Raw genomic sequence first — 25,426 nt, forward strand, 5'->3', positions numbered from 1 at the left:
CCCGAGCCTGAGAGCAGCTGGAACAGGATCACTGACCACAGAAAGGAACGCTGCAAGGGGTAAAAGCAGAAGCTTTTATTTATGACAGCTGTCATGACATTACCCAAGGCTTGTTGTTACCTGCAGGGCTGTTCTCTAGAATGAGAAGATCAAAATGAGAAGATCAAAAAAAATTCTGTACTTTGAATAGCAGGAGTCAGACAGTATGAGACAGACCAGAGTGGCCCTGGTTATGGCTGAGCATTCCTGTCAATCGGACCAGACTTGCTTCAGACTTGGTGATCTGTCTGATTTGACTCTGATGTAACCATGTGTTCAGAGGCCATCGATTCATGTTGAAAAATTATCTCTCTTCTCTGCCTCCATTCCCAGCTCCACTGAACCTTTTCCTTTAATGAGTTTAGAATCCTTCGGTCAACCTTTGCTCAGCTTTCTCATTCTCTGTAGCTCTGACTTGAGGTGGCTCACCATCTGTGTAATCGCATCCTTCTGAGGATCGTCCTCTGTTTTTTCCACATAGAGTGAGAAATGTTTAATCGTTTCTGACAGTAGAAAATCTGGGTCAACAGCAACATCAGCTTGGGCATGGATACGTAGCATTCTTTCACATGCTATGGCGTAGTTTTTGTGCCAATTGACTGGATGTTCTTCTGTCTTCACCATCTCCTGGTATAACTGAGAGAAAGTAATTAGATTAACTGAAGTAGTTTTATTGAATTTATTTAATATTATTATTATAAATATCTGAATACAGCAAGGATAATTTACACTGTCTGATTAGACTCTGATGTAACCATGTGTTCAGCTAATGGGGGTGGTGGGCGGGGGGGGGAAGAAAGGTTGGTCTTAAAGAGTTTTAAAGGCACGGAGGGTTGGAGTTCCAGAGAGCGGAGACAGAATGGCTGAATACACTTTGAATCTGAAGTTGTATAAATGGTGTGATAGTTATAAGATTAAGTAGAAGTGCCTTACCTGGTAAGCGTATGTGTAGAGCTGAGCTGTTGCTGATTCAGCTTGGTTTGGCCTTTCTGCCAACTCAAAAATAAAAAAAGGGGTCTTCATCCTGAAACAACACAAACCCCCATGGAATCGGTCAAACTTCAAATAACATGCAGTTTTCTTTTTGATCTGATTAAAGACTCCATGACTCCCAAACCATTCAGTTAGTTCGTAATTCCTGTTACTGTCCCTGTTCACATTTTTCTGAAGGCTGAATGCACATGTGGTGTGTAAAGTCTTTTTTTCTTTTGTAGATGGGCCGAAAGACAGACTCACCCTCGTTTCTGATCTTACACATGGCAAAGATTTTAATATTTCACACCCAGATTGACGTTTTAAAAGGGAAATTATGCTATTTGGTCAATAATAAAATAACCTTATGCCAACCCATCAACAAGCTCTCAGTGACATTACTTCTTCTCTCAACAGCATCTCACAAATTAAGTTTGTTTCTAGATTCGGAGAAAACTGAAACGTCACCCCCAGGAGAGGCAACTTCATGTACCACAGAGGGCAACGTTCAGTCATCTTAAAAAGCCCAAATGTTCTGTAACTTTGCCCCTTTTGTCACTGATTCTCAGCGGAGAGTATAAACAGAGAGAATTGTAAAAAATATTTTGGAGGAGTTACCTTGCTTGCCACATCTCTTCATTTGCTACAGCTTCCCACAACAAAGGATCAAAGCTGAAATAGAAAAACATCCCATCACACACCTAACCTGCCCCTACCATCACGCTCCAAAACAAACTGTGTCCATTCCTCCGCTTCTCCTTCCCCACTCTGCTCTTCATACATCCACACAGAAACAGACTGCAGAGCCGTGCCAGGCAAAGTCTAGAGCGAGGCCTACCTTCCGTACTTCTCTGTCCAGTTGTACATGTTACTCGTGACCCGAATCCAATCTTCTGGCCTGAAAATTGTTTTTGAAGGCACAAGTTTCTCACAACATCCCCAGGGCCACAGAGAATAACTCCATTTCCAGGTAGGATCACCCTCATGCAGTCCTATGCACACAAATATTTCTTTGCTGTAAAAACAGGCAGATTATCTTTCTATCAGTAGTATGCAGTTAAGATATTATTATTATTATTAAGATATTGGATAGAGCCCCAAACAGGCTCCAGCATTTAAACACTACAAACAGTTTAATTGTAACACAAGAATAGAAATCAATTCTAAATATTTAAAAATTGAGGTAAGTGCATGTTTATGAAACTACTCAACTAAAATCTGACCATATCTACTGGAGGTTAAATCCTAATCACACAGTAGGAGATACTCATTACTTATTACTCTATGCTGTCAATAAGGTCTCGACTGTGCCATTAGGTGCAATGATCCAAAACTGATAAATGGGAGTTTCTCAGAGCAAGTGGATTGTGCATCGTGGCCACATGAGCTGAGCAGGGAGTCCCTGACACATTCACAGAATGTAGTGAAGAATGAAGAACATTCGCTGCTGAGCTCCTAGACAGAAAATACATAATAATCCTTGCATTTGATATTGGGCCTTATCACGTCTTCGAGACTTCTCAAAGCGCTTCACAGAATAGACTGTAAAGTGAATTGACTGTGCATTCTGTGGGCGAAACTGGCAGCTAATTGCGCACAGCAGCGTCCCACAAACAGTCGTGGATTTTTTTAAAGGAATTATTAGCCTCGGAAAATAATTTTTCAACCGGGTTACTACTTACTGCTAGCTAAACAGAGGCGTGTGGAGTAAGGAAACTTGCTCAATGTTTCGCCCTGCCGGGAAACAAACCCAGGTGTCTCGCTTGCGAGGCAAGTGCTCTAACCACGAAGCTACAAGCTGGTATCAAACGCTTACTGTTTGTTTTCATTGAGGAAACGGTGTAGATTAAATGTAATAGTTCCATCAGAAAACGTTTCTTCCATAGGTTGCCACCGATTTCCTGGGAAGTGTACTCCAGGCAGATGCTTTGCTAGTTTAGGCAAGTACCATTCATAAGTCATCATCTGTAGATTAAAAATACAAATTGGTTCTTAATGTTGGATATCTATTGAGTCAGCTGTGAAAATTGGTTATTATACTGATCATTACATTTGAAATGAACTGCAGAAGGAGATAAGGTCATTAAAACACACTGAAGTCACTGCTAACAAACCATTTTTATTTTTCACTGGTTATTTAACTTCTTATTTTGTTTAATTCCAAGGAAGCAAATCATGTTTTCAGCTGTGGACTCACGCAAGAGTAACGAGATAAGATGATCACATCATCACACACAGAAATATACTCTGGTCAGTTAATGGGCTTCAGAGAGAAAATAACATTATCCCCTTGGTCTGTCCTCTGTTCAAGAATCGACAAAATTCAATTCAAGAAAGTTTTCTGCTGAACCCATTTATACCGTCAATGACATTTCCTCGTAACACTTCAAAGTATTATATTGTGCAACTTTCTGCCTGGTTGCTCTAAGAAATAAAGGTTTGTCCTAGTTAAAATGGCGCACAGCTACACATTAACTTCTCGCTTTCTTCATGTCCTGTTGTTAATCTAGCCATACTTTTAAAATCACATTTTTTCATGCAGTATTTCTGAAGCTTCATTAAAACAATTTTTAAATTCTAAACATAGAAGCAGGAGTAGGCCATTCAGCCCCTCAAGCCTGTTCCGCTATTCTATAAAATCGCGGCTGATCTGTACCTCAAGTCCAATTATCCGCCCTTGTCCCATATCTCTTAATACCCTGACCTAACAAATAGCTATCCAGCTGAGTCTTGAAGATGTGAATGGATCCAGCATCCACAGCCTTGTGGGGTAGAATTCCAGATTTCCATTAACCTTTGGGTGAAAAACTACCTCCTAATTTTATAAAGGCTCAGGCCTTTCGATGACTTTTAACAACAACAACAAAACTACATTTATATAGCACCTTTCATGTCGGGAGGACGTCCCAAGGTGCTGGATAGGCAGTCATGGACCTGAGCTCAGGGTTGGGGTGGGGGAGGGAAGAGGGCAGGGTGGTGGGGGGGGAAAGCAGGGAGATTGAAAGGAGGGTCTTGAGGTGGGTATTGAAGGTGGGGAGGGAGGAGGCAAGACGGAAAGACTGCGAGATGGAGTTCCAGAAGGTGGGTGCAGAATAGCGGAAGGCCCGCCCACCGATACTGAGGCGAGCAAGGCGGGGGACATGAAGCAGGCCAGAGGCCTCTGTGCGGAGGGAGCGAACAGGATGGTAGGGTCGGAGAGGCAGGGGGGAGCAAGACCATGGAGGGCTTTGAAGGTGAGGACCAGGATTTTAATGACAAAGATCCTCCTTTCAGCCTCAACACTGCTTCATAAAATCTCAGACATCCCTCGTCGCAGCTTCTATGACATGTACACTGAACAAGGGGGTTCCACTTCCGGATTTCAGGAAAGCAATACATTGACCAACGTGCCCATTCAATGTGATAATCATAACTTGGACCACAAATCTGACACCATTACTTGTCAAGGTGTTAAGAGAGTAAGTTGCTTTACCTCCTGATCCACCAGGCTGATGTTTGGTCTCTGTCCTTCACAATAGTGAAGGTACCGTAAAGAGTTTCCTGGCAGGTCTCCCCTCATCAGGATAATAGCGTTCGAATCCATGCTCTCCAAGATGTTTCTTGCAAACTTATCAACAACGTAATTACTACTTTGGTTACAGTTCCTAAACAAACAAGAACATTGCTTGAACACACACAGTATGCAACAGAGTTTTCTGATGCTTGTATATTTGGTTGGATGTGGACAGGAGTGATGTGGACACTGTTGGGTGGTGTTGCCCTTTGGATGAGACGTTAAGCCAAAGTACCATCAGCCTGTTAACGTGGAGGCTAAAGATCCAATTACATTACTTTTGCTTAAATGGAAAGTGGCAACATGGATTAATAGATAGTTGAAGAGAGTAGAGAATAGAGGTTAAGGGATATTTTCAGATTGTTAGGGTGGGGTATGTCCAGTCTCCTGGATAATACACCTTAGAGATGCCATTCATGTAACAAAATAATAATCATCATTGGTACAAATATTCGGATCACAGTCACACCTTCAAAGTTCAGAGTTTCAGCCATTATGCCCCAAAACTCTGGAACGCTCTTCCTCTATCCCTCCGCCTTTCCACCTGAAGACCTTCCTATTCGACCCTGCCTACAGTGACCTCCCGCTGCCCCCAGCTCAGCATCGTGCTGCGCCACTGTCAAGCGCTCTGGGACACTGCCCTGTGTGAGGGGTAGCTGTATAAATGCAAGTTGTTGTCGATTTCCACTTAATACAAGGAGAGGCTTATATTTAGTTTCTATAATGACAGATGTTGCTGAAAGCCATTCCACACCTGAAGTTGAAATGCAGTTGAAGTGCAATGAGGACAATGGCTGTCAGCCACTCAGCCCGTTCACCAATCTCTTTGACTCCAATTAATCTCTGCAGCGTGGAGCAGACTGAAGCCAGACCACAGCCTGATAGAGCACACACCACTAGATTGCTCTGCAGCCAGAACCTTTCTACCTGCAAATTGAAAAGCACCAGCAATAAAACATATGTTAAATCAATGTTATTATTAATCAAGTTCTCCTGTCCATCACAACTTTACCAGCATTTGATCAGTTACACTTTTCATGACCAATTTGCAGTGTTGATTTTTAAGAGCGGAATGAGCAATGTTTTGAGCATTTTGTAAAAATTATTTTGGATTCCATAAAATGAGGGATATTAATGCTGGAGAATGTCGCTATAAGCCACTGCACGAGGCACATAGAGTAAAATGTCATCTAAACTATCAAGTACTTTAGGTCAGATACGTTAGCTCCCTCTACACCATCTCTTCGAACATTTCAATCAATTCACCACATAATCTCCTCAACTATAGGGAATGTAATCCATCTTTACTCAGCCTCTCATATTCCCTTCACCCCAGCTATTATTTGGATGAATTGGTGCTGGAATTACTCTAAAGAAAGTATTGCACATCTTTCAAAAGCCTGGAGTGCTCAAGAGACAATACTCCAGTTTGTCAGTGCTCTGTGTAACTGCAGAAATACAGATACTTTCTTGCACCTGAAGATCATTTAATAATCATCCCCAAACTACATTAATAATTTAATGTTTAATTAATAGCGGAGTACGACACTGAGCAAGGGGGAGGGCGAGGTGACAATATTTTATGCTATTACATCGCGTGACTTGTGCTCTAACCTCATGGTTGGCTGTTTAATCCCAGTCATATATTTTGCATTTTAAGATAACCTGGAAATGGCTTATAACAATGCAATCATCTAATCAAATAGTTTTTATTTCCAATTAATTTGCACCCAAAACCCAACTGCTCTCTTGCTAAATTGAAAAATTTCAAAGCATCAAATTCTCGTTGTGTATGATACAAGGAAATGAAAAATGAATTGGTATTATTCCATTAATAAATCAAATTGATGTTAAGTTAATCAGTTGACTCACCACTCCTAGGAAGAGAGGTTTGGTGATATCCAAATTAGCTCTCCACGAAAAGAACAGAGAGTACAAGCAGAGCATGACTGTGAACAGCCAAAGGACGGAACCCTGAGGAGACCTGCAACAAATCACTAATTTAGTCAGCAATCACAATTAGCTGTTCTCAAAACAACCACACTCCAAAGTGAGCACATCTCCTAATAGGCTGAAGACGAATATTAAACATGGATATGAAGGCCGTATGAGAGGGAGGAAAGGGAAGAGTGGGATTTTTCTAATCAACATGCATAAATATCCGAACTGTCTCCTGCTATTACATCCTGTGACTTGGGCTCTATACCTCAGCTACACACACTAAATTCCTGTTTACCTTTCTTGCTGTCACTGCTGCTGCTCACTGCACTGAAGTTTGAAAACTTAATAAAAAAGGTACCCAAGTTCGTTCTGCTGGGTTCCGTCCTGTAAGTATATCATTACGTTTATGTATTCTGTCCCAGTCTTGTGACCTTACATTTATCATATTGATTTACAAAGTTGAAAAACACAAAATAAGGGAGAACTTCTAAGTTGGATCAACAATTGCCTGGATCAAGAAACAAAGGATAGTAGTTCTTGGAGTACAATTGCAATGGAAGATGGGAATTAGTGGGATGCCACAGGTCTCGGACACATTTTAGCCCAGCTAGCCAATCTATTCTGTACCCTTTATTAGTAACTCAATTTGGTTTGCGCAGTAAATTTAACTAATTAGTAATTTGAGAACAGTGGCCCCAACAATGAACACCAATATAGAAGTTCCTCCAATCTTAATGCATTTTTGTGTATTTTATGGTACTTTGACAAAGGCTTTGAATAATAATCTGAATAGATATCTGCTGAGTTCCTCTTACCTGCCAGATCTATTAAATTCATGAATGATCTATCATCTATCAGCGCCTTGGGACGTACTCCCAATGTGAAAGGCACTATACAGATATAATATTGTATTGTGAAACTTAATTAGTCAGAAACTTTCCTTCCATTAAGACATGTTGACTCCTTATTGTTCTGTACGTTTTTAGATTCTTCATTACTCCTTCTAAAACTTTTACACACTGCGGGCATCAAACATATTGGTACAGTCCGTAGACTCACCCCTAAGACCTATCATATATAGGTATTACGTTTGCCTTCTTCCCAATCTTCAGGCACCTCTCCTATATACCTGCTTCTACTCTAGCGATTCGAGATGCCGTCCAGGTGAAGGGTGCTACATAAATGCAAGTTGTTGTACTCTAGCTTTTTACAAGTGGATATTCTGGATTGTAATATACCTTCTGAAGCCGTGGCGCAGGACAGCTGCAAGTGCTAGTGCTGGCCCTGCAGCTGTGAGTTCCCTCTTCATTTGTGTCATCTGATAACTGTAGAGAACAGAGAAATACAAAAGTAAGTAGTCAATATTTTCATTCATTACTTATTCCATTTACTATTTCCTTTTTCTCTCATACCTCTGTGTCTCCAATAAAAGCCACTTCCCCATCATTATCAGAAGCTTGGTTCCCAGTCTGATCGTTGCAGACAGGTGTGCGCAGAAAGGAATATTTTTTTAATCTGTTTTACAAATTGGCATGTGTAATCTCCCTCCTTCTCTGGTTGCCTGCTGCCCATCCTCTCCGCAAAGATTATTATTACGCGCTTTAATATAGCCACTCTCCCATGAGAAGGACCTTCTCACCCATGGATGAGCATATTGGCATTCTGAATCTGATCAAAATACACTTTTATAGCGTCTTTCACATAGGCAGAATATCTCAAAATACTTTACAAAGTCTGTGTCCAAGCTGTAAGGGAGATAAGAGGGTAGAGGAAGGTGGTTGAAGGTGCAGTGATTCTTTAGACAGGTTTTCAAAATAGAGAGTGAGGGGGCGAGAACATGGACAGTCAGGAGAACAGAATTATTTGCAATCTACTGTCTCTTGGTTTTCGAAGATAAAAAGGACAGGAAAGTTTAACCCAAGCTCCCGCCATCACTCACCTGCACATCTGAAGCATCCCCGAGCCTGACTCAGATTTGGCCTAGGAACAGAATCAAAAATATGCAAAAATAAGCCTCACACTTGTTCACACGTTTCTCCCAAAGTTCCAATCAACAACAACAACAACATTACATTTGTATAGTGCTTTTCACGTTGGGAGGACGTCCCAAGGCGCTGGACAGAGTACAGCATTTCAGACCCGAGTTGTGGTTGGGGGGGTAAAGGAGGGGAGGGTGGGCCGATTGCATGGTCAGGAGGGTCTTGAGGCAGGACTTGAAGAAAGCTAAGGAGGGGCCGAGGCGGAGTGACTGGGGGATAGAATTCCAGAGATTGGGGGCAGAATGGCTGAAGGCTCTCCTGCCAATGGTGGGGCGGGTGGGTTGGGGGACGTGGAGCAGTCAGAGCCGGCTGAGCGGATGGAACGGGCGGGTTGGTGGGGGTTAAGAGGTGGAAGAGGTAGGGTGGGGCGAGGCCATGGAGGGCTTTGTATGTGAGGACCAGGATCTTAAATTGGATCCTCTGAAGGATAGTGAGCCAATGGAGTCGGGCGAGAGTCGGGGAGATGGGGTCACGGAGTTTGGTGCGGGAGAGGACACGGGCTGCAGAGTTCTAGATTATCTGCAGCCTGTGGAGGGAGGAGTTGGGAAGGCCGACAAGCAGAACATTTGCATAGTTGAGCCTGGAGATGATGAAGTCATGAACAAGAGTTTCAGCGGCCTGAGGGTTGAGGTAGTGGCGGAGTTGGGCGATGTTACGGAGATGAGAGAAGGCTGAGCGGGTCATGGCTTGGATGTAGGGAAGAAAAGACAGTTGAGGGTCGAACAAGACACCCAGGTTCCTGACTGGCTGGTGAGTTGTAGTGTGCAACCATGGAGGTTGTTGTTGCCAGAGCCTGAGGTGCTGAGGCGCTGGAGCGAGTCAATCAGGAGGGCCTCAGTCTTGTTCACATTCAAAGGAAGTAGAAGTTGTATCCAGAGATGCAGTCACATGGGATTTCAATGTCCAATCTTAGAGCTGCTTTGAACCTTGTTTCGCCCACAAAACAGAGTCAATTCACTTTACAGTAGATTCTGTGAAGCGCTTTGAGATGTCTAGAGACGTGATAAGGCGCTATATCAAATGCAAGGATTATTATTATCATTATTGTGGAAAGTTGGATGGCCAGCCAAGTTCCCATCCAGTTGCTAAATCTTTTGCTTAAAACTGTTAACGTTTATCAATTAATCTACTTCACTTTCAGAGCCAGCAGAAGTCATCCATCAGGTGCTCACGTCTGTTCATAAAGAAATAAACTCAGGAGGAAGGCAGTCTTGTGGCAGTAGGCTGTTTCCCCACCTACCCATCTGGAGATTCTCTCTAAAATAAGATTGTGCTTTGGTGGTCTACAACCAAAAGCTTAGGCAAAGAACATCTCAGCAAAGACCCCACAGCCATAGCCCAGACACCACAGGAGAAGGAAATGCTTCAATGGAAACCCTTTGAAGCAAAGCTGGCCCAGCATGAGACCTGCAGTACATCCAAGAAATATCAGTTATTGAGACAAAATAGTAGCCATTTTACCAAGTTGAATGTCCCGTACTCCTCCCGTAAGAGATGGGTGATAAAGCCTCTCAAGGTGGTCTGATCTCCCCAGGTCCAGCGAGCTTGGTTGAGGTAGGATGAGATGGGAAGGTACAGGTACGGGAGTAAGCCAGCGCTGAAGCACAGGCCTAACCACACCAGGGCTACCAGAGAGAGTTCCTGTGTTCAAAATAGGATTGTTACTGACAAACAATTGAAAAACAATTAACGTGACATACATGCATAGCCAGACATGAGTAGACATGTATGTTCACAGACAATAATTAGCATATGTATATTATATATAGTAAATATACACACCTCAATACTTCCACACATATGCATAGAAGCAAATATGAGTGTGCGCACACACACAGATAAATGTTTGTGTAGATACATGAACATATTCCTCCATTTGTATACATTTACACAGACATGGGAAAATATATTCACACAAATGAAAATAAGACACGCACAAATAGTTATATGAACATGTTACAGTTGATTAATATTGGATCTTACAGAACCTGTGTCGTACTTGGTCAATGTTGTACCTTCTTTTGCTGCAGTCTGAATAAAACCCAGGGAATGATGCACATCAAGTAGAGAATGATAGTGTGCTGATTGCACAGGCTCAGGCCACAGCAGAATGCACCCAGCCTGGAAATCTGAAGGAAAGCATGAGAATTAGGTCTCGGGTCGCTATCTGACCCAGGCACCAAAACTCCAGTTTTAACTAACTCAAGAGAAGAAACACTATCCTCATAGAGATTCACTGGTGAGGCCACATTTGGTATTTAATTTTGAGCACCCTACCTTAAAAAGGATTAAGTATAGGTCAAGAGAACAACAACAAGAATGTTTTTGTGAATTATCTCTGTGTTTCTATGTGTTGGAGAGATTTACAGGCAATCAGGAGCATATAGCATCGTATAGACATGTAAGCTGTCCCAAATCCTAGCGTTTGTTCAAAGTAGAGTACAAATAAATTTCCAGAGACAAAAAGATCTTTTGTCTTGCTACTCATGAACCTGATGGAGCTTTAACAGAAGAGAACAAGCTGCTTAACAAAACACAGAACATCCCAGGATATGTAATTCACATTCTCACACTGCAAAGCAAGCTTCACTCCAATCACCTGCTGCAAATGCTAGAATCAACAACAATATATAATATAATAATCCTTGCATTTGACGCATCCAGAGCCCTGCTTTAGGCTTTTTTTCTTTACCTTTGACCTTTCTTGTGCTGTAGGTGCTGTGCTGAAGCTGACCACGAGGACCATCAGGACACCCACAAAGAAATTGTTTAGGCTGAACACCTCCGCTGCTGTGGACCACCGCCATGCCAGCTGGGAGAACGCAAACAGCCCGCCCGCGAGTATGCCTCCAGCACATGAACCAGACAATCTGGAAATGCACGACATTGAATTGAAAATTATCTGCAAATAGATTCCTACCCCTGTTTGTAAGAGACTTGTCTTAAATCAGCCTCATCACTCGGATTTAAATACAATAAAGTGTAATCATATGTAGAATTTTCTTTGGTCAGCTACAGGTGTCTGATAATAATAACACTATTAATATATGACAAAAAAGCCATATAATTGAGGGTATGCGAACAAAACAGAGTTGCACATATGAATGCTACTTTTGCAAAGGATAGTATTAAGAGACAAAGATACAGATGAAAGAACACATTGAATGGTCAGACACAGAGAACGGGGAAGAATTCACCAGAAGATCAGAGATGGAGAGGAGGGGAAAGGGGCAGAGATAAGATGGAAACATCAAATGATGAGATTTCCTAGCTAAAATGCTGTTTGGTTTTCAGCCAAATTGAAACTCGGGAACAACTCACTTTGGACTTTTTGTCCAGTAAAGCCAGTTGCCCTGACTCAAGCATGCGCAGTTTAAACTGTAGCTTCATAAAAGGGTCCAAATGCAACAGCCACGTCAATTAAACTAACCTGAGAACTGTGTGAAATAGCAAAGATGCCGTAGCTGCCCCAAGCATCGCATTGAGCAAATTCACTCTGAATGCAACTGATCCCAGTGGGACAAACGTTATTGCCAGTTTTGCCAAAAGAGTGAACAAGGGATAACCGGGAGGATGTGCCACCTGCCAGTGAAACAGAAATAAAAGCTCTCATTAAACATTTATAGCAACTGGAATTGAAAACAAACAGAATTCCCGCACAGGTTACTTATCACTTCACAGGAAGCCATCATACAGGAAGACACGTATATTTTGTGGGAGTTTCGTCCACAATATAGTCAATTCACAATTCAATTCACTACAGTATATTCTGTGAAGCGCTTTGAGACGTCTCGAAGACGTGATAAGGCGCTATATTAAATACAAGGATTATTATTATTATTATTCACTGCTGACAGGTTCGCCCACTTTTCAGTCCTTCAGAAACAAACCTGTTGAGTTATGGGATGATTTGGTAGAGGCACATTCAGCTACCATTTTGAAAGAAGCAGGGGCAATTTAAAACTGATAAACTGTTTAAAATTAAAAACAAATCCTGTGACAATTCAGTGGGTAACTGTGGTGTTGAGCCGTACAGAGCAGGGAGGGTTCAGGTTCAATGACTGGTATGTATGGAGTTAGATGATCTAAAGCCTGGATTGCCATCTGGTGATCACTACTGGAAAGTGCATGAATTGGGGGAGAAACATCCCAATTTAACCCAATGAACTACCTCCATAAATATTTTGTGACAAGACAGTTGTATTTGGTAAATAACTGACTACAAAGTGATGTCAGCAGAAACTATGTTGCTCGTTGTGCTCTCTCAGTATGAAAAGGAGAGACAGAAGGTTACCAAGTTAGAAAAAGGGGGATGGGAAATAAAAAATTTAAAGAAATATTGATAAGTTTCCACAACAAATGCTCACGTTAGTATGTTCAGTGAACTGAATTAAAATAGAGTAAAATTAAATGTTACAGCAGGCTTGAAAGTCCATTTTAGCTATTCAAGCTTGTTCAGTTAACAAATGCAAAATACACTTACTCCGAGCTCACATGCAGCAGTGATCAGCTCACCTATTGAAAAAAGAATGCATCATTTACTTCTTCCAAAACCAGCTGGTTGTTATTCCCCACCCCACAAACATCACACACCAACATAGCCCTCTACGCTGACTAAAGGAGTTTCTCTTTATTGCTCTGAAACTGGCCACAATAAGGAGCCTGATTCCGCCCTTTATTGTCACTCAATAAGTGCTGAGTTGGTGATGCACAGGTATGAAGTGAGGTGTCCTGTAGTTCAGGGGTTAGAGCACTCGCCTTGCAAGCGAGAGGCCTGGGTTCAATTCCCGATACCTACTCCCAAGACGAAACCTTGGGCAAGTATCCTTACTCCGCACTCCTGATAATAATCCCTCAAGAAAAAACAATAATAATTTGGTCACTCAATCCACGACTGTTTGTGGGGCACTGCTGTGCGCAATTGGCTGCTGCGTTTCGCCCACAAAATATACAGTCAATTCACTTTGCATTCTGTGAAGAGCTTTGAAACATCTAGACGACATGAAAAGCACTACATTAAATGCAAGGATTTATTTTTTATTATTATATAATAGAACACAAACTGGGTACAAAAAAATAAACTGCCCTTGCATTGGGTTCACATTGACAAAATAATTAATCACACTTTTATTTATTATTTTTCCTTTCTGTTCTGTAGTCTTCTTGCTCTATAATAATAATCCTTGCATTTGATATAGCGATTTTCACGTCTTCAAGACGTCTCCAAGCTCTTCACAGATTATGCTGTAAAGTGAATTGATCGTATATTTGTGGGCGAAACAGCCAAGGCTGGATAGACATCTAATAGCAATATATTGCGACGAGCATCTGGCTAACTTTTCGTTGCTTTGTCCAGCGAGGACCACCCTACCCATTAATGCTTTGGCTTGCAGGATTAAACAGGAAGCAAGTGGGAAGAATCACAGTGACCGCTCTGCCCCTGCAAGTACTGTCAACGTAAACAGAATCGGATTACACAGTCACCAGTGTCACCGTGGACCTGCTTGGCTCAGGTATCGGAGTAGCGAGACCCCCATGGTGGAAGGTCTCGATTCCCACCTTCCATTCACCAAACCCAGTGCCAATTCAGCTCCTTCAGATGAGACATTAAACCGAGGTCCCGTCTGCCGGTTCAGGTGGATGTTAAAGATCCCCTGACACTATTCAAACCGAAGGTAACCTCCCCCGGTGTCCTGGCACAACACAAGTAAAATTGGTCGCTCAGTCCATGGCTGTTGGATGGGGGGACGGGGGACATTGCTGTGCACAAACCGTCTGCTGCGTTTCACCCACAAAATACAGATCATCCGCTTTAGAGTACACGCTGTGAAGCGCTCGGAGGCGTCTCGACAGTGTGACAAAGCGCTTATATCCAATACTAATACCAATCCCGGCATTTGACACAGCGCCTCATCACGTCTTCGAGACGTCTCCAAGCGCTTCGCAGGGATAGGGACGCACTGTAAAGTGAGTTGACCGTATATTTTGTGGGTACACAGATTATTACTATTATTAAAGAGATCCTCTCCCTCCCTCCGCCCCACACTCCTCTGCCCCCCACCCACTCCTCTGCCCACCCCCACTCCTCTCCCACCCCCCCCACTCCTGTCCCACCCCCACTCCTCTCCCCCCCCCCCACTCCTCTGCCCACCCCCCACTCCTCTCCCACCCCCCCCCACTCCCACACCCCCCCGCCCACTCCTCTCCCACACCCTCCCCCCCCCCACTCCTCTTTGTGGGCTTTTCGCTGCGAGTCCCACAGCAGTGAGTGAGTGAGTGAGTGAGTGAGTGCCCCCGGGCGGCCCGACCTCCCTGTCCGCCCACACCCCGCGCACTGACCCGAGTCCCCGCCCGGAACAGACGGGTGTAGGGTCCGCAGGTACACGGCAGACACCAGGGAGAAGAGCAGCCAGTTGGCCGCCCAGCCGGCCCGGCTTTGACACGGCTCAGTGTCGACCCCAGGCCCAGGCCCCGGCTCAGGCCCGCGGGCCGCCCGGGTCTTCATCGGTCGCCGTCTCCAGGGAAACCGTCACCCGCTCCCCCGCGCCGGGCATGCCGGGACAGGGCAGCGCCGGGCATGCCGGGACAGGGCAGCGCGGAAGCTGCGCGGATCCACTCAGCGCGCCTGCGCACTGGCTACCACTGCCAGAGCACACTCCCCCACACCGCGCCCCCCCACTCCCCCTCACACCACCCACTACCTCCTCCCCAACCCCTCCCAACACCACCCCCCCCACTCCCCAACCCCCCCCCACACCACCCACCCCCCACTCCCCAACTCCCCGCACACCACCCAACCCCCCCCACACCCCAACCCCCCCCACCCCAACCCCCCCACCCCAGCCCCCCCCACCACACCCCCCACTCCCCACCCCCCCACTCCCCAACCCCCCACACACCACCCAACCCCCCCCACACCACCCCTCCCCACACCCCACACCACCCCTCCCCACACCACCCACTCCCCAACCCCCCCCACATCACCCACTCCCCAACCCCCCATCACCCACCCCCCCACTCCCCAACCCCCCCCACACCACCGACCCCCCACTCCCCAACCCCACACCACCCACTCCCCAACCCCCCCCCCACACCACCCAACCCCCCCCACCCACTCCCCAACCCCCCCCACACCACCCCTCCCCACACCACCCATCCCCCACTTCCCAAATCCACCCACACCATCCACCCCCTCACTCCCAAACCCCCCACACCACCCACTCCCCAACCCCCCACACCACCCACCCTGGGCACAGCTTCACACTCAGGGACAGTTTACTATGCACGACGTCAGATAAAGTGCGGTCCCGTGAGTGTAGTTGTTGGCGTCCTCGCCTGGTGAGCGAGAGCACCTCTTTCGTATTCCTGGCCGGGGTGAAGTTTCCTGACTCCACGCGCCTGTTTACCAAGTGATAAGCAGCAGCCCGGGTGTTCAGTCGATTGGTGGGTTGCTTTCCCGGGGGTGATAAATCTTTCCAAAAAAAAATGCGGTCACTCCATGAATGTTTCGCACAGGGACAGCTGCAGGCCATGTTTCGCCCACAAAATACACGGTCAATCCATTTACGACGTGTTATGTGATACGCTTTGAGACATCTCGATGACAGGGTAAGGCGCTATATCAAATACAAGGATTATTATGAGCATTAACTACTGGGTAGACTTTAGACACGGGCAGCGACTGCGCATCAACTGCTGTGCACAGCTTCAAATACAGGACAGGTATCTTGGAAAGAAAGGAGCAATAAATGAAATTTTCAATTAGGAAAATCCAGTTTATTGTGTTCATCCGCCTCAACAACCTCAACTTTACAACAACAACAATTTTAAGATGTTATTAAACTAAAGCAACAGTCAGATATGATCTCAGCTCCTCTTTCACCGCATTTTGTGGAGTCCTGTAGCTCAGTGGTTAGAGCACTCGCTTTACAAGTGAGAGCCCTGAGTTCAGTTCCAGGCAGAGGGCGAAACCTTGGGCAAGTTTCCTTACTCCACACAGAGCCTAATAATAATCCCTCCAAAAAACAAAACAATAATAAATTGGTCATTTTCAATCTACGACTGTTTGTGGGACATTGCTGTGCGCAATTGGCTGCCGCGTTCGCCCACAAATATACAGTCAATTCACTTTACAGTGTGTTCTGTGAAGCGCTTTGGGACGTCCTCCCGACGTGAAAAGCGCTATATCAAATGCAAGGATTATTATTATTAATACAGTATCTTGTTTCACTGAATATTTCGCTTGATCGGTTGTTGATTTTTTTCTTCACTGCTCCTAGCTCCCGTTGAAACCATTTCTTTTATTGCTTTGCTTTTACCTTCATTGTTTTTCTCTGTTTATTTTCTTTGCTGTCTGTTAAATTCTGATGCCCTCTTCTTTCAGGTCAGACGATGCTGTACTCAGTCCTTGTTTTCCATTGTACTAATTTCCATCTCACTTTGTAGTCACAACATTATAAGCATAATAAGTGTCTCACACGCTGATCATCAATCAGTGAAAAAACTATTCAAATCTTAGCACAAAAGGCCATCAATCCAGTCAGTTAAATCCTCTATTTATCTGTCCTAATCCCATTTGTCTGCTCTTCCCCACGCACTTTCGATATCCTAATTCTCTCTGATTCCTTTATAAATGATTTAATTGACTCAGCTTCATTTGCCACTTGTGGTTAACAGCGCCACTTGTGATCAATGGTGTGACTCTCTCGCATTGTCAGTCAGTCGGTCAATGAGAGCAGGTGGAGGGGATGTGTTATAAATGTTGTGCAGCATCATTCAGTCAGGGAATGTGTTACAAAACACGATTCGGTCTGTTGCAACAAAAAAAAAGCAGGACTTGTTTGGACTACCCAATAAGCTAAAATCTTTACCTTCTATATCAAGTCAGAGTAGGGAAAGCAAGCAATATTGATGATGTACCAGTAGACATTAATGGGTGACTTGTTTAAAACGACGAATGAGAACATTTCTGAACCAAAATGTGTAACTGGAATTATAGAATACCACGTCACGTTTGTGGTTTGGAAGCAGTGTGAGAGGAATTTCAAAGTAGCCCAAATCCAACACGCACAAGGCCAAGGTCAATCCTGGCTCGTATCACATGGACTATAAAAACCCTCCTTATCTATGACTAAATTTACCGTCTTTATGCTTTTCATTTCACATTTGGTTGAAGTCAGTACAGACATGTGGATTACAGTGTATCCTCCTGCCTGTTACCTGCAATCAGTGGTGGGCTCCCCCAGCACTCTCCATCTGCCAAGCTCTCCTCTTAATTGGCGCCTGATGCATGTTCGTTGCTCGGTCCTTCCCGTCTTCACTCTTCGGCCTTGGTTTTGCTGCAGGGTTCGAGGCCGGCGAATGCCTCTGGCTCAAGTCTGCTGACAGGGGTGGTCCAGATTGCCAGGCTCTTCTGCCAGAGGCTCGACTAGGTCCCACTGAGGACTGTTGTGTTGGCTCGCTCTTCTCTGCTGGGTTTTCACAATCCTGGCCTTTGCTCGGGCGCAGGCCAGAGACAGCAGATTCAGAAAACGTGCTATAAGTCCTTGGCAGCACAAGCTGCATGGTAGCTGGATGGTTCATCCTTTTCTGCACATTAACCATTTCTCTGCTCACCTGGCTCTGTTTCCTCGTGTTAATTTTGCATTGGACCGACTCCAAACCAGCCTCAATCTGATACAAGTCATAGGTAACTTTATTAACCCGGTCAAACTGACCGAGGAGGCTGTTAACCGTGGGCAAGAGTCGATCCAGATAAAGTTGTACATCGTAGGCCACTCCGGCTGGGCTCTCTGGGATATTTAGATCTACGGAGCGCATGGATCCAGACGAGATGGAGGAATCAGAATAATGGGAGTCAGCGCTGACTGAGGGAAATCGGGAGAGTTTGGAATTTCGGGAGGACCGTGACGGTAGAGATTCCATTCCATCAAATTTGACCTTGTGACGAAACTGCAATGAAATAAAGAAGCGAGACGAGGATTTTCACTTAATAAGGCTAACAACTAAAGCCAGGAAGACTAGCAACACAATTCATTTAACTTCTCTGATGTACCGTTTGCATTGAGCACCGAGTTACACAATAACTCATCCAGGTCAGAATACAATAATAATGATAATAATCCTTGCATTTGATATAATTTTTATATCTCTGATATATCACAGAATATATTGTTAAATGTATCTTGCGGGCTAAACAATTACAATTTGCATTAATTACTAATAAATAATAATAATAATCCTTGCATTTGATATAGCGCTTTTCACGTCGGGAGGACGTCCTAAAGCGCTTCACAGAATACACTGTAAAGTGAATTGACTGTATATTTGTGGGCGAACGCGGCAGCCAATTGCACACAGCAATGTCCCACAAACAGTCGTAGATTGAAAATGACCAATTTATTATTGTTTTTTGTTTTGGAGGGATTATTATTAGGCTCTGTGTGGAGTAAGGAAACTTGCCCAAGGTTTCGCCCTGTGCCTGGAATTGAACTCAGGTCTCTCACTTGTAAAGCGAGTGCTCTAACCACTGAGCTACAGGACTCCACGAAATGCGGTGAAAGAGGAGCTAAGATCATATCTGACTGTTGCTTTAGTTTAATAACATCTTAAAATTGTTGTTGTAAAGTTGAGGTTGTTGAGGCAGATGAACACAATAAACTAGATTTTCCTAATTGAAAGATTTCAAGATACCTGTCCTGTATCTGAAGCTATAACCAGTACTGTCCTGTATCTGAAGCTGTGCACAGCAATTGATGCGCAGTCGCTGCCTGTGTCTAAAGTCTACCCAGTAGTTAATGCTCATAATAATCCTTGCATTTGATGCATTTATTATTAGGCTCTGTGTGGAGTAAGGAAACTTGCCCAAGGTTTCGCCCTCTGCCTGGAATTGAACTCAGGTCTCTCACTTGCAAAGCGAGTGCTCTAACCACTGAGCTACAGGACTCCACAATTAGTAATAGTTATTACTACCACGATTAGTTATTATTAGTAATAATCCTTGGATTTGATGTAGGCCTCATCATGTCTTTGAGATGTCTCAAAGAGCTTCACAAAATATACTGTAAAGTGAATTGACTATATTTTATGGGCGAAACGCTGAGACATCAACCCTGAGCAACAAGGCAGTTACCTCCTTTGCTTTGCTGAGGCCAATCCAAAGCTTGAACCTTTTGATGAAGAACTCTATCATCTCGTAGTCCTGTGGCTCGATGGCGGGTCGGTACATCTCTGCTCGGACCACCTTGTAGCTGTGAATGATGATGGCGCTGAAGAGCCGAGCCATAATCCACAGTAGGCAGGCCAGGTAGCTGATGAAGTAAATGGACCCAGATGCAGGATACTGCTGGACTGCACGCTGCAGCGTCACCAGTCCGCGGAGCAATGCTATCAGAGACAGAAGAGAACGCCTGAAAGTCTTGAAGTCCTCCAGTCCCGGGGAAAACATCTGAAAGAAATAGAAGAGAAGAATGGTTGAGGTATAAACAGCCCATTCAATCATTTTTAAAAAAATAATAATTTGGTCACTCAATCCACGACTGTTTGTGGCACACTGCTGTGCGCAATTGGCTGCCACGTTTCGCCCACAAAATATAGTCAATTCACCTTACAGTATATCCTGTGAAGCATTTTGAGATGTCTCAAAAAAATGGGCTATATCAAATGCAAGGATTATTGTTATTATTATTTTTATTATTTTGTTTCATGGTGTGAACTGTTTAAACTGAATTATTTTAAAAATGGGCCAGTGGCGTTTGAGTACTTAAGCCCCTGTATGAGTTTTCCTTTGCTATTCTCCACAGTCTATGGCATTGGAGAGTATGACAATGGATAAGGAAACATTGAGCGTATAAGGCGAGGGGGTGAGAATTAAAAATCGAATCACATGAGCCTGCGTTGAGTGACTTCCACCCGCTGGCCAAGGTGTACAAAGGGCAGGGAGGGAGTTACCAGCCAACCTCCACAATGTGAGGCAAGAAAGGAAAGAACAGAGCATCAACAAACAAACAAAAGATAGAGAGAGAAAGAGGATGGAGGGTAAAGTAGGGAATCATCAGCTGTCAAACAGCAAGACCTTTCTGTGAAGCAGTGTGAGACAGATGTTGGGAGAGAGTCTCCCTAGATACGGGAGCAGTATTGCCCCAGAGTGTGGCCTCCACACCTTCCGCACTGTGTCCCACAGTATGGTGCACGCACGAGTAGATCAGGTTGTGGTGCAGTGCTCCTGTGTTGCACTATAAAAGGTTCTGACACACACCATATAGCCACATTGTGCGTAGACCAGAACAAGCAAGAAGAACATCAGGACGGCAGCCACCAGCTCCTGCAACGCATGCTCAATCGCCTTCCCAAATGTACACCATCTACGGACAAACCGCAGCTGCCGGACAATCTGCAGATAAAACAGTATAAGCCACAATTTAGTTAATGCCCCAACGCAAGACTATAGGCAATAATGTTCATCACTGCTCAGCGCACAAACACAAGTGCAATTGTAAGGCTTTGACTCCTCGTTTCCCCCTTTTTATATTTTTTATAAATATTTGTATGAATTTAAATCTTAATAATTAAATCTTGAAAGAAGGCCAAAGTAATTCACAGTAAAACACAGCAATTCAAGAAGTAAAACCTGGAAAGGTAAGATTTACTCAGTGTAACAACAACGACAACGATGACGACTTGCATTTATATAACGCCCTTCATGCGGAGTAGCATTGCGGAGTGCTTGACAGTGGCAGAGTCTGATGCCGAGCCAAGGGGAGAGGGGAGTGGGAGATGACCGCAAGCACGATCAAAAAGGAAGGTCTTTAGGTGGGAATTGAAGATGGGGAGGGAGGGGAGAAAACAAATGTGGCCACCCCAAGCTTGCACTGTTTACCTTCATAGTCAGAATGGTTAGCAGAACAGCACTGAGGTCAGTGACCACCTCCGCCAAGAATGCCACGTGGTAGAAGTTGGTGAAGACCCACGGGTTCTGCTTGTAGTGTTCAAACTGTACGTCGGCTGACGAGAGGCGACCGAAGTGGAGCGCGGAGGTCAACACGCACAGGAGGATGATCAGGAGTTGAAGATACCTCCAGCCTTCTGTGAAATATGCCAACCGCTCTCTCCTCAGGTCGCAGCCCTCTCCAAACAGAAAACCCAGACTGAAGAGGAGCAGCAACACCTGGACACAGGGCGGATGGGAGGAAACAGTTAATAGCAGAACCAGCAGCAACATGTTAATCATAATCGTAATTATTATTATCATATGTTAGCTGAGCAGTTAAGCTGTGCAAGAAAGAACTCAGTAGATGAATAGTGGTCAAGTGTGTCAAGTTCCAAAGGGAACCTCCTCCCTCTGACACCAGATGCCAATCTCAGCAGATTTTTTTAAGGAATTATTACCCCCGGAAAAGCGATTTATCAATTGACTAACAACCGGGTTCCTACTTACTGCTAGGTACAAACAGAGGCATGTGGAGTAAGGAAAGTTGCCCAACATTTCACCCTGCTGGGAATCAAACCCAGGTCTCTCGCTTGTGAAGCAACGGCTCTAACTGCTGAGCTACAGGACTCCATTAATAAAGTTAACGTAGACGAGAAATGTTTGCAGATTAAAGTTATCTGAACGGAATGATTAAACAAAATTTGGACACTCAATGCATGACTGTTTGGGGGACACTGCTGTGGGCAATTGGCTGCCGTGTTTTGCCCATAAAGTATACAGTCAATTCAATTTACTGTGTATTCTGTGAATCGCTTTGAGGCGTCTCAGCACCTTGCGACGTCCTCCCGACGTGAAAGGCGCTATACAAATGTAATCTTGCTGCTGTTGTTGTTGTCTGAACGATGTGATAAAGCGCTATATCAAATGTAAGGATTATTATTCTATAAGCATCTTCCTTTACAGAAAGAGCTCTGGCGTTTTTGTGTTTTATTGAAATAGTCTCGTTGGTAAGAGTTCAGTCTGTGAGTTGCTACACAGCACTTACCATCATCACCAGCTGCAGGTTAGCGCCCTGGCTCGAGCGCATCATGGTAATAGGTTTAATGTCAACAGTCGACGCCACTGATCCCACAGCTGGGAACTCCAGCAGCAGCGTGAGCACCACGTGTAGATCCACATTGTGATTGTACTGAGTGAACTCCACAAACACAGCTCTGGTCCTGTGAGAGGGATAAAACAGGGCTCAGTAACTGAGGGAAAATAAAGACGCAACCAACTTGGTCCGCATCCACCCTTTTGGAGCTCAATCCCACAGTCCCTTCGCCTCGCCCCCTCCCTTGCCACCTTCAAAGCCCGTGCTTCCTCTTCGGCCTTCGGTCACCCTTCTACTCCCCACCTTCCTTGACCTCCACCCTCCTGATCCCAGCCCCCCAGTTCGGGTGTACCTCCTTGACTGTCGAGTGCTTTGGGCCAACCTCCTGACGTGAAAGGAGCTATACAAATGTCATTTGTTGTTGTTGTGTTCTTGTGCATCACAAGTCACTCCTTGTGTGTTCTTTTGTTTTATTTTGTCTGATTACTGAGCCTGACAGAGTGTGAGATTTGAAATGAATGGGCAACTATTGGAAGTACAACCCCCAGGGTGTGCGATTCACTGAGTGCTAAAATGATCCCCATTTACAAAGCCGTAGTAAAAGATTCTTATCGGTGAATTAAAGTTGTCTGTTGATATTAATTCAGGCCCAATTCCAAATCTCCACAAGCCAAAATAATTGTAATAAAAGAGCTATTCCTTGGAACGTTACTTACATCGGATCGATCCAGTTGTTTTTGCGTAAATCCCACAGAATGCTGCTGCTTTCTCCAAAGTTGTTGCCGAGTTCCTGTGTATATCCTCCGCTGTCATAAAGCCCCATCTCTCCCAGGTACCTGATACTGCAAACACAGGAACAAAAACCTCATTCAGAGGATTGCCTTGTGACCTCAACAAGATAACTCCCAGGTCGGGTAGTCCATGGGTTAGAATAATAATAATTATCCTTGCGTTTGTTATAGCGCCTTATCACGTCACTGAGACGTCTCAAAGTGCTTCATAGAATATACTGTAAAGTGAATTGACTGTATCTTTTGTAGGTGAAATAGATGGTGAGTAATGGTCTCTACACTGTCCAAATTAACTACTTGAAGGTCAGTATAGCCTGTGTTAGATATACAATGAATTCGCTCTACACTGTTCCAGCATACACTCCCAAGTACAGTACAAGTACAGGTTAGATACAGAGCAATGGATGGATTCAAAATAGGCAACAAAGGCAATGCTGTTGGCAACTACCAGCAACTTTATGTGAAAGGATATTTTAAAGACCATTTTGACTGAAGCATTTGAGTTGGTGTGAAATCAAACGTATTGTGTTTATTCTTACCCTGTTAACTTGTGTGACAGATAAACCCAACTGCGATTGGCAGTGCTGGTGTCAGCCCACCACCCAGTCCCCAGGTTTGGGGTGTCTGCTCTCAGGAGGCTGAAGAGGCCACAGACACTGGTGCCGGAAGGTTTATTGCCAAGAATCACATTGGAAGGCAAATGCCGACAATACCCTAGGACAGGGAAGCAACAGAAATGACACATTTTCCAACTTTCACCACATTGAGTTATGTATTTAGAAGGCAATGATGATAATTGCATTTAATGCAGAATCAACTGTTTTGAAGTACGATGAGTTACTTTACAATTTACAGCAGTGCACCGGGCTCCAATTTTGAGCGTCCATTGCTGGTGTGGAGATAGAACTTATTATTATTAATATTATTATCATAAATCAAAATTTCTGACAAGTGCAGAAGAATTCTCCCATTGAGGTCAGGGAAACCTCCCGCAGTGTCCTGCTGAAGTTCCCAGATCGCCTTGTTAAACACATTCATACCCTCTTTGGATCGGAGCTGCCTTAGCCGAGCTGCTCCAACCGGTGTCAGTCCAGGGTTACTGTACAGATGTGGCAGTAACACAACCTCCGCCCACTGCCAGAAATCACCCACCCTGTTAAAGAACCACAACAGCAGACACTATTCTTCCAAACTGGAAAGTAGCAAAACACAAACAATAATAATGATCCTTGCATTTGATAATAGCAACTTTAATAATAATGATTCTTAAACTTTCAAAAAAGGAATTAGATGGGTACTTGAAAAGGAAAAATTTGCAGGGGTTTGGGGAAAGTGCGGGGAAGTGGGACTGATTGGGTAGTTCTTCCAAAGAGCTGGCACGGGCACGATGGGCCGAATGGCCTCCTTCTGAGCAGTAATATTCTATGATTCTAATAAACATCTCAAAACGCTTCACAGGTAATTGCTGACAAGTCTAGTGACTGTAATGTGTGGACAAACGTGAAATCTATTTGCACACAGCGAAGTCCTATTAACAGTGAATAACAAATCTGTCTGGAGGATTGTTGGTCAGGACACCAGGAGAAACTCCTTTTCTCTTTTCAAACAGTGCCAGTCTCATCATCATGTTTAATGTGCGCTTGAACATGATGATGAGATGTCAGGGACAGCACATCAGTTATAGGGGCAAAAGAGAGCGCAAGATGTTCTTGAATTCCACCAACCCCTTGATGGCAGAAAAGTTGGGTCCAGGCTGGGTCCTCCCAACGACAGACTGTCGAACACTAGCATGCAGCAGTCGGGCGTTGGTGTTTTGGAAATATCCCTGGTAGTTAATGATAAGCACCAACAGCAGGAAAAGAGTGTGCACAATGCAGTTCTATGAAAGAAAAACACACAAGAAGCCAATATTACAAAAGGAAGTTCACTGGCAACAGCTTAAGTAAGTAATTATAGTTAGTTATCATCCTCATCAGGGTCTACTGGCTTGGTAACCAGAGCGAGCAGGAGGGCTTCACAAAACACCTGCACACACAAACACAATCAGTCACAGATTTAAGCAAAAGCTTA

At 44.4% G+C, this 25,426-nt stretch overlaps 2 protein-coding genes across 2 annotated transcripts in view; both read right to left on the minus strand.

The window, feature by feature from the left end:
- Nucleotides 1–60: 60 nt before the first annotated feature.
- On the minus strand, nt 61–15,083 carry tmem260 (transmembrane protein 260). The gene is made up of 16 exons (XM_007888495.2): nt 14,884–15,083; nt 13,028–13,059; nt 11,975–12,126; nt 11,237–11,414; nt 10,560–10,673; nt 10,006–10,185; nt 8,445–8,485; nt 7,744–7,830; nt 6,437–6,548; nt 5,319–5,491; nt 4,484–4,655; nt 2,828–2,976; nt 1,850–2,026; nt 1,630–1,683; nt 973–1,063; nt 61–675 (listed from the first exon to the last, which is right to left on the minus strand). The coding sequence occupies exons 1-16, from the start codon at nt 15,047–15,049 to the stop codon at nt 415–417; spliced, it is 2,139 nt and encodes a 712-aa protein (XP_007886686.1). The 5' UTR covers nt 15,050–15,083; the 3' UTR covers nt 61–414.
- A 1,632-nt stretch (nt 15,084–16,715) lies between these two features.
- Nucleotides 16,716–25,426, minus strand: part of pkd1b (polycystic kidney disease 1b) — a 58,934-nt gene continuing 50,223 nt past the window's right edge. Inside the window, exons 38-46 of the mRNA XM_042342566.1 lie at nt 25,081–25,235; nt 24,220–24,509; nt 23,896–24,070; nt 23,282–23,407; nt 22,518–22,692; nt 21,422–21,709; nt 20,801–20,935; nt 19,676–19,990; nt 16,716–18,495 (exon numbers count right to left, since the gene is read on the minus strand). Of these exons, the coding sequence (XP_042198500.1) occupies nt 17,770–18,495; nt 19,676–19,990; nt 20,801–20,935; nt 21,422–21,709; nt 22,518–22,692; nt 23,282–23,407; nt 23,896–24,070; nt 24,220–24,509; nt 25,081–25,235 (2,385 nt within the window). The 3' untranslated portion in view covers nt 16,716–17,769. The remainder of the gene's footprint in view (nt 18,496–19,675; nt 19,991–20,800; nt 20,936–21,421; nt 21,710–22,517; nt 22,693–23,281; nt 23,408–23,895; nt 24,071–24,219; nt 24,510–25,080; nt 25,236–25,426) is intronic.

Source organism: Callorhinchus milii, unplaced genomic scaffold (assembly GCF_018977255.1).
Source record: "Callorhinchus milii isolate IMCB2004 unplaced genomic scaffold, IMCB_Cmil_1.0 Scaffold20, whole genome shotgun sequence".
Taxonomy (NCBI): domain Eukaryota; kingdom Metazoa; phylum Chordata; class Chondrichthyes; order Chimaeriformes; family Callorhinchidae; genus Callorhinchus; species Callorhinchus milii.

Coding starts and splice junctions, on each gene's coding strand:
- tmem260 (XM_007888495.2), bottom strand. CDS start 15,049: ATGAAGACCCGGGCGGCCCGCGGGCCTGAGCCGGGGCCTGGGCCTGGG. Junction 12,127..13,027: donor CTGCTGCATGTGAGCTCGGA/GTAAGTGTATTT, acceptor TTTCACTGGCAG/GTGGCACATCCTCCCGGTTA. Junction 10,674..11,236: donor CAGCACAAGAAAGGTCAAAG/GTAAAGAAAAAA, acceptor GCTTTCCTTCAG/ATTTCCAGGCTGGGTGCATT.